The sequence below is a fragment of the Lycium ferocissimum genome, chromosome 4, assembly GCF_029784015.1.
Source record: "Lycium ferocissimum isolate CSIRO_LF1 chromosome 4, AGI_CSIRO_Lferr_CH_V1, whole genome shotgun sequence".
NCBI lineage: Eukaryota > Viridiplantae > Streptophyta > Magnoliopsida > Solanales > Solanaceae > Lycium > Lycium ferocissimum.
The window spans coordinates 63,800,707-63,810,079 of record NC_081345.1 but is presented as its reverse complement, the minus strand read 5'-3'; the positions used below and the strand labels follow the sequence as shown (position 1 = coordinate 63,810,079).

The window sequence follows — 9,373 nt, the reverse complement described above, 5'->3', positions numbered from 1 at the left end:
TCTCCGACAATAATATCTAAATATATGCTTTGCTATACGAAGTCTCACCAAGGGTAAGTCATAACCTACCTGGAAGGCCGAACCGCAACACTAACAAATCACTCTTTTGCCTTGCCCTTCCGCTGAGCCTCAAAACCAAAGAAGTCTAGGAATATTCAAAATCTAGATTAGAAATCATGAAGAACGATACTAATATTGCTATCAATCAATTTAGGTCAAATCCAACCCTAGAATTTAGGAAACGGGGCCCACAAGGTCAAAACGGGAAATTCGGGAGTAAAATATCAAATTAAGCATTAAGTGATCATAACCCAACAACTAATTGCTAATTTAACTCATGGATTCCCCTAATTTCGAAATTGAAGCAAAACCCCCAATTTTGGGTATAAACCCTAACTCTTTGATTCAAGAATTCAACTCTAATAATGGAAGATAAATGATTATCAACCTTAGATACAACATAATCTAGCATAAAACCAATCAATTTCATCCTTAATAAGCCCAGATAGAAAATCCATCAAAACGCACTTTTAATGTCCCATTACTAATGAACTAATAATAAAAAGGGTTTCTAAGATGATTAGGACTAATGCATTAGCAAGAAGGTTAGCAGGACCTACAACCAAGAATCTCCTCTAAGAATCCTCTAGAAATGCTCTCAATATGAACCACTTTCGGAATAACAATGAAAGAAAAGACTTGGGGTTTTATATCATTTAAATACCCCAGTCACTGCCCGACACCGCTTTCGCGGTCACTCAGACGGCTTTAGCGGCACCGCCCGCCGGTCTCTTCGACCCGGCCGGTCATGCCTAGTAGGCACTACGCTTCAACAAAGGTGACCGTTATGGCGCTGATTGGCACCGCTGCCGCGGTGCTGGTGCCGCCAAAGCGGGCACCAGACACTAGAAACTTTCTCAAGTTTCACCCTTCATCTCGAATTTTTGACTAATTTTCGAGGCCACCTGCTCACAAACCACATACAGAGACACATATAAAAATACACTACGAACGCTCTCGTGGGCTCGGAATTCACAACGGAGGTCTCGTTAACCGAGTCAACCCCCGATCTCTCAATTTCGACTTCCCAACCCAAGTCCCAAAATGCATCCGAGTGCATTGGGAATCAAACCAGATATACACACGAGCTCTAAACGACCATCCGGACCTCTCAGAATCGACGAATTTTCAAAAAAGGTCCGTTTACCCAAAAGTCAATTTGAGCCAACTCTTTCTTCACTTTAACCCCAATTTTCACAACAAGTCGCCCGAATCGAATCTAGACACCTCGGGAAACATGTCAACGGTCCCCTCGGGTCAAAAGGGAGCTAACCAAGCTCGAGAAAGGGTCAGAAATGCAATCACGACTAAATGGATCGTTACATTAAGTCTCCTTAACTACTTAATGTTCTCCTACCAAACTCGCAAATCTACATTCAAGAGAGTTCATACTAGATTTAAGTCATGAAAACATTCATAAGTTCAAATTAGAGCAATTAGTGAGCTAGTGTAACTTGGGCAACACTTTCCCCTATTTTATCTACCTCCACCAAATTCTAAATCAACTCTCAAACAATAATAACAACATCAACAATGCCATGATCAAGAGATTTCATTCAAATTATATCCAATACAATCCTAAAAGCTCTTCTCATAATCAATTCATAACAACAACTTCAACATAACCCCTTATATACTTGTATACAACACTTCCTCATCATCATTATTACCCCTCATAACAAAATTATACTCAAAACATGCTAATAATTATAGCTCAAGTTAATTTACAACTCCAAAATATCATCAAATTCATATATGAACTTTTCCTCCAATTTCTCCTCCCCAAATCTTAGCATAATTACCAAATAAACTCCTAAGCATGAAACTAAGATGAAATCTTACCTCAAAATTCAAGAACACTTCAACTTAGAATTGCCCTTCAAAGCTTTTACAAGAAGAAGGATCAAATTTGAATCTCACTTTGTAACCCTAAGTGCTTTGATCTTCACTTTGATCCTTTATTTTGGCTTGGAAATGTGTTGGGATATGTATGGAGAAGTTTCTAGAGCTCTCTTGAACTTGGGAATGTGTTTAAACTGACTAAAATGAAGAGGGGTCGTCGTACTTAAATTCTGAAAATTTCCACCGACTTAAATTATACAGTTCGTATAACTTATACGGCCAACTTACTGGCCGTATAACATTATACGGTCCGTATAATTCGATCATATAATGTCACCATCATTTCTGCTTCTCTGTAAAATTTGATATCCTTTTCATAATATTATACGGCCAACTTGCTGGCCGTATAATATTATATGGTCCGTATAATATAGTCGTATAAAACCACCTGAAATTTTTACTTTTCTGCTAAATTTTTGTATTCTAAAATACGGTCCATATCTTAAAATATGGATCATATCCCACTTATACGACCCATACACCATATTATCCAAAAACAACTTTTGACGAACCTTCCCGCTTCGATTCACCTATAAAAACAAGTTAAACATGTCCAACCTAATGTGTCCTTGAAGCAAATCCCGGTGTCCAAAACTAAGACACCAATGTACTACAAATCTCGATGCTCAAAACCACAAGGTGTAACATTTCTATTTTACCCTTAATGAGATAATTTACAGTCACTCAAATTTTATAGTGTGTTTAGACCACAAATTTTAAAAATCTTCATTTTTCTCTAAAATCCGTGCCCAGACAAATGCCTCACATAACTTTGGACGGAGAGAGTAGTAGTAACTTTAATCATCTGTGTCACACTGCTGCAAACTAGTGTATTTGAATGCCTACGTAGGTCATTATTAAACCATCTCAAGTGGCCTTCTCTTATTTTAATGTTCATGTGTATATTTTAGATATCTTAGTTCAAATGTGACCATTTTTTATGTGAATCTTATAAACTTCATATCCATGGATCTTAACATGTCTTTCGACAGTACTCATCTCCTAGATATGTTGGGCCTTAGGGTCCAAACACTTAAATATATCGTTGTTGTCTCAAAAATGTTTTAGAATACTTGCCCTATTTCATTCTGATATTAAGAAATAATTTTGGTTTTCGAGAACAAACAAAAATGTAGATTAACAACCAAAGCAATTAATCTAAGCTGGATTTATACAAAACTTAAAAACTATTTCTTAAAGAGCTAAAGTTTGCTTAAAGTTTTTCAACAACAAAATTATTACTATGATAGTGACTGCACTATATTGCCATGTATAAGACATCCACAGCGTTATCTTGTTCTTCCAAATCACCACAAACTTTCAAGCCAAGAGGTTTCATAGAAATTTCCTATCACAAGAAAGGGTAAAATAGTAATTAATAGTGGCACATGTTTACACAATAAGTCACTGAACAAAGCCGCCTCATCAGTCAGTAGTTATTCTCAACTCCTCTCTTCTTTCTCTCAAGAAAATACATGGAGAGAGAGTATTTTATTGAAGGGAAGAAGATAAAAGTGTGACATAAAAGTGTGATTCCTTTTTTCCTTTTCTTTTCCAAGTGAGTTGGAGAGTTGTGGGTGGCCAACCTATAGTGTTAGTACAATATTATAGGGTTCGTATTGAATGGCTTAACTTTTATCTCTGAGTTCCTAACTTTCATAAGGTGAGTTATCACTCTCTTTTCTTTCTTTTGAAAAATCTCAATGTTTCAGAAGGAACTAATTCCATTTCATCACTCAAAGAAAAAAATACTCCCTAATAGCCCGACATGTCACTAGAAACTCAAGCAGGAACTTAATCTTTTATTCTTTTTAGACTCAAAGAAAAGATATAGAAAATTCTAACTTAATATTTTATTGCTATTATTGTTATTCTATAGTCCTATAAAGCCTATTTCAAAACTCACACTGAATGCTAAAAAGTAAAGTCTTTGGCTTGCAGCCTTTTCAACTCCATATAATCTTCTTCTTTTAAAGCTGGCAGATTTCCTCCCCCACCCCACAGCCCCTACCCCCTCAACCCCTACCCACAAGAAGAAATACCCAACCAGATGGTTTAATTTCATCTTTCCCTTCATTTCTTTTCTACTCAACTATTTGTACACAACTTGATTAACCGTGCATTATATTTTTCTTCTTATTATTGTAGCAGATATACCAAAGCAAGCAAAAAATTACTAGCAATGTTGGACTATGACTGGGGAGATCAATCTTCCGTTATGCTTTCCGGCGAAGAACCACCAAATCAAGAAAATGACCAAAATAGACAGTTCTTTGACCCTTATGCCAACACTCAAACTTTCACTCATGAAAACTTTCAACATTTTCCAACCCTTCAACAACAACAACAAAATCACCAATTTTTTCATACACAAAACAACCCTCATTTGAACACTACTGCCCTGTATGACCCACGTGGCGCTTATGAAACGTGTTACACTCACCCCGCACACCCAGTACTGCAACCGAATACCGGTTACATGGTTGTACCAAAAAGTGAACCCCAGTACATCGGTACTGGGGTTCACGATTTTGCGAGTGGTAGTAGAATTGGGCTGAATTTAGGTGGAAGGACTTATTTTTCTTCATCTGAAGATGATTTTGTGAATAGACTTTATCGACGTACTAGGGCAGTTGAAGCTGGTTCAGTTAACACTCCTAGGTGTCAAGCTGAAGGCTGTAATGCTGATCTTACACATGCTAAACATTATCATAGAAGACACAAAGTTTGTGAGTTTCACTCCAAAGCTTCCACTGTTATCGCTGCTGGTTTGACTCAAAGGTTCTGCCAACAGTGCAGCAGGTTGTGTTTCTCTAAAACACTTTAATTTTCACACGTTTTTTTCCTGATTTTTCATGAGGTCACTTAACTAATAGTTACTGTTATCTCAAAAAGTCTTCACTTTCTTTGCTGAAAAAAATTAGAATAAAGGTGGCTTTAAGACAATAGTAATTATTCATTAAATGACCATACGAGAAATCAATCTTTTCTTTCTGACACAGTGCTGAATTCAAAATTTAGACACTGTATATTTTCAATCGATAGACTATGTTCTAAACTATACTTGTATATCTGTGAACTCGCAGATACATTTTTTTTATACGATTTTGTCAAACAGTACATGACTCTAATTAATCAAAAGATTTGATGATTTTTTGCTCGATTCACACTTAAAATTAGGTATTTTGACTCTTTTATTCAAGAACCGTTCACATAAAATAAGACTTATTGTTCAACCCCAAAGTACAGGCAAATTCTTGATTGCCACTGTTTAAACGGGAGGGAAGAAATAATATGACGAAAATGCACTTGGGAGTTTATAGGATCAAATGATTGGAGATTGGAAGTTGAGGAGTTGTACTGTACATGGATGGGGTTGATCCCGAGGGCATTTCAGTCCGTAAATTTTTATGTTCCCCCATCAGTTTACTACCCCGTTTCCACGTATTACGCACTTGCTTATTTTTGCTTCTTATAGGAAATACACCCTTTTCTATTTTGGTTCCTCTCGATAAAACGTACTCATCAGCTTTAATCAACACACATGAAATGACCTTTAGTACTTTTTTTTTCTTTTTCAGAATTCACTTAGTGTAGCACTAATTCTTATTAATATTCTGGATTTTTTTTTATATATATATATAACAGGTTCCATGTGCTGTCTGAATTTGACAACGGGAAGAGAAGTTGTAGGAAACGTTTGGCAGATCATAACAGGAGGAGGAGGAAAAATCAACAAGCAAACATAGAAAATACCAGCAAGTCTCAAATTGACAGTACCAGAAATTCCTCGTCTGACAGTCTTGCTAGTAAGTTTTTGGTTCCAGGGTTAATTAATATTAATCTTCTTCAGAAAAAAAAAGAAATACAAAAGGAAGTGAAACAAGAGACTTGATGTTTTGGAATTTTCTTAAGGATTTAAGTTATATGCGCCGATAATCTACTATTCCCTAGCTCTGTCTCAATTTATATGACACATTTCTCTTATCTAGAGTCAATTTGACTAATTTTCAAAGTTAAATTGGATTAGATCAACTCAACGTTTTAAAATTAAAATTTAGATATTCAAAAACTATACGACAAGTACCATACGATGCAATTCCTCTCATGTCAATATGATGCAAAAATACATTTTAAATTATCGGTTAAAGTTCACATAATTTGAATCTCGAAAAGCGAAAAGTGTCACATAAATTGAGACGGGAGAAGTATTTTTTAAACTATTAGTGTAATTTAACCTATTAATAACATGTTATAAGTTACAATTTATATCAGGTTATCAGTTAATGTTTATCACAGGACTTTATATGTAATTAACCTGATATGTGTTATCATTTTATGTTTTAGGGTCTCCGCCTGATTCAGGAGCTCATTCTTCATCAGTGACAATAGCAATTTCTCCACCAAGAATCTCACTGGATTGTTTTAGACAAAGACCATAACAAATTGCCAAAAGCCTATGATTTTTCTTCTCTAATGGGTGATTCTATCTGGTTCCTTTAAATTCTGATTTTCAAGCTTTAATGGCTAGTGGCTACAACCACTAAGTATCAGTACTTACTACTGGCTACTACCATTAAGTATCAGTACTTACTACTATCTACTAATAGGGTAAAATGATTAATATGAATGATTGAAGTATTAGAATTATGTTAACCCCTTTGTACTTTGTCCCACTTCAATTCCCAATATTAGTTCCAATTCTACTAGTATTTAGAATTATGTTAACCCTTGTATTTCGTTGCCCTATTCTAAGTCCCTTCTCTTTCACAAAAGATTGGAATTTGAATATTAGTATAGGGGACTTTTAATTGTATTGTCACATGTAGAAACATATTAATCTTGAAAATGGGAAGGATTTGAAGTTGGTTTTCCCAATTTCCCCACTTTGCACTTCGGAATTCTATATTTTGTCTCTTACTTCACAGTAACTGAATATTATGGCCAACGGAAATTACCTCAACGTGTTTCCAAGAAAAAAAGGGCAGTTTCTTTTTTATTTAGTTCATATCCAGTAGCAGAATTTGAATTATTTAACTTTTATAGCACGTTGACTATCTTACTTTGAAAGTAAATAATTTCACTTATTATGAAGAACTAATAATTTCACTTATTATGAAGAACTACTTATAATTATTTTTTAGGCAATTTGATAGTATAATACATAAATTAAACTCAGTTACCTTTTTGGTACAAGAGTTAGACATGGCAGGCAAGCTCATGCAGGTGTATTACCATTTATAGTGTTATATGCATTATTATCTTTTGTCTGGTACTTTGATAATTTTTTCCTGCAAAGTGGCAGTAAAAAAGAAAGCGAGGTAAAAAGAAAGAGCAGTGAAACTGACTACTAGTATTAATTTCCATGTGGTAAAAAATTGATTGCTATTTCCATTGATGAATATACTGCTAAGGATATGAGAGGTCCACGAGTCAAGCTGTCTCCTGCATGGAAGCTATTTTTGATCAAAAGTTTTTATTTGGTGAGGGTCCACTAAAGTCTAAACCATAATAAGGATTTGAATGAATAATTCCACATCAAGATCTATTTCATGGTCTTATTTATTTCTTCTTGATTTTCTTAAAAGAATTTTAATGATGTTTACTCTCAATGTGAAGGGGGGTAGGTACATAGGTGAAAGTGAGTGAATATGTTCTTGTGTGTGGACAAGCTTTTGACGTATGGCAGCTTATTCGTTTTTTGCCATTCTTTGAGCTTTCTTATCAGCCACACTAGGGGTTCACAATAAGTGTTATTCAAAATATCATTACTTAAAAATAAAAAAAATGGTATGATGATTGATGAAGACGAGCGATTTTGTCCAAATAATTACAAGTTCACATCTAAAGTCATGATGATTGCATTTTCTGCGACAAAGTTACTCCTCCTGAAACATTCTTTTTCTTTTTAGTCGATTCTAAAAAAAAAGATATTTTTTTATATTCATAAGAACAATTTAAATTTAAAATACTCATTTTCCCCTTAATAAAATGATCTATAACCACACAATATTTATACAACAACAACAACAATAACAATCCAGTGAAATCCCACAACATGGGGTCTAAGGAGAGTAGTGTACGCAGACTTTACTCCTATCAATGTAGGACGGTTGTTTCCGAAAGACCCTCGGCTAATCACACAATATTTATAATTTATTATAAATCACAAGTTTCAAAAATATTTTTTTCTTTCTTAAATTTTATGTTCAATCTAACACTCACCCTCATTAATATTTCTTACCATGTCTAGGGGTGTCAAACCAAATCGAAATATAGCACCAAACCAAACTAACAAAAAAAAGAAAAAGAAAAAAGACTAGGTTTAATTTGATTTGATTTGGTATTGAGTAAGAAAAATCAAAGATAAAATCAAAATATAAGTATATAATTTTTATATATTTTTTAAAAACTTTATATAGAATTTTCTTTAAAAACATATATCAAGAAATATTTTTGATTCTCTTATTGGATGTAATATTTCATAGAACTCTATTGTGCATTTAATTTTTATTTATTTTAGATAATGCTTAATTTAACCTGTATCATCACTATTTTATCAAGTGTTGTCAAATGCGTTAATCTATTTGTTACTTCATATTCATACTTCAAGATATATTGAATTCCTACATTTTCTTCTAGTTTGAGATGATGTATTATCGGTAATTTTTATAGTTAAAAACAAGTGTACAATTTTTTAGGTTTTATATTATCTTGTGTTTATTATTAAAAAAATTTAAGTTTGAACGCGTACTTCATAGAAAAATTATTATTAGACAAACACAAAAACTATTACTCCCTCTGTTTCAATTTGTTTGTCTTACTTTTCTTTTTTGGCTGTTTCAAAACGAATCTGTCTTTCCTTTTTTTGGCAACTTTTTAATTCAACATGGCATTTTAAGATCACAGGGATTAAAGAGCATTTTGATGTATTCTATATATCATTAACTTAATATCACAAGATTCAAAAGTCTTCTTTACTTTGTTAAACTCTATAAAAAACCACTCAAACAAATTGAACAGAGAAAGTATGTGTTTAATAGATCATATGTTGGTCAACTATTACTACACATATATTCATTTATCAGAACTTTATCATGTACAACTCAAACGAGAGAATATTACAACACTAGCATTCATATGACAAAAAAGCCGAAAAAACCGACAAAATTATCAATTTGCTGATAGTGTTTTGCGATATCTGCATAGTTATTTATACTGCAAAATACTATTAGGAAATTGCTAATTTTGTCTCATTGGTAACTTTTCAGATAATTTTTTCATCAAAATTCCTTATTGACGAACCAAATTTCAACGCAACATCCACTGAAAATAATCGATTTTTTATTAGTGATCAATCACTTAAAATGTAATTTCAATGATAATCCATGATATGCTTAATGGCTTAAAA

General features: G+C 33.5%; 1 protein-coding gene across 3 annotated transcripts; it reads left to right on the top strand.

The window, feature by feature from the left end:
- The first annotated feature begins 3,378 nt into the window (after positions 1-3,378).
- On the top strand, positions 3,379-6,858 carry LOC132053600 (squamosa promoter-binding-like protein 8). Of its 3 annotated transcripts, none has more exons than XM_059445690.1 (4): positions 3,379-3,574; positions 4,111-4,764; positions 5,611-5,771; positions 6,310-6,858. In XM_059445690.1, the coding sequence occupies exons 2-4, from the start codon at positions 4,145-4,147 to the stop codon at positions 6,402-6,404; spliced, it is 876 nt and encodes a 291-aa protein (XP_059301673.1). In that variant the 5' UTR covers positions 3,379-3,574; positions 4,111-4,144; the 3' UTR covers positions 6,405-6,858. The 3 variants fall into 3 exon arrangements, with proteins under 3 accessions (XP_059301673.1, XP_059301672.1, XP_059301671.1); XM_059445689.1 differs by having other exon boundaries at positions 3,379-3,625; positions 4,114-4,764; XM_059445688.1 differs by having other exon boundaries at positions 3,379-3,625.
- Positions 6,859-9,373: the final 2,515 nt, after the last annotated feature.

Bases quoted from the DNA above. Each gene is read 5' to 3' on its own strand.
- LOC132053600 (XM_059445690.1), top strand. From the start codon at position 4,145: ATGTTGGACTATGACTGGGGAGATCAATCTTCCGTTATGCTTTCCGGC. The intron at 4,765-5,610 runs GTTGTGTTTCTC...TATATATAACAG, and splicing joins TTCTGCCAACAGTGCAGCAG to GTTCCATGTGCTGTCTGAAT. The intron at 5,772-6,309 runs GTAAGTTTTTGG...TTTATGTTTTAG, and splicing joins CTCGTCTGACAGTCTTGCTA to GGTCTCCGCCTGATTCAGGA.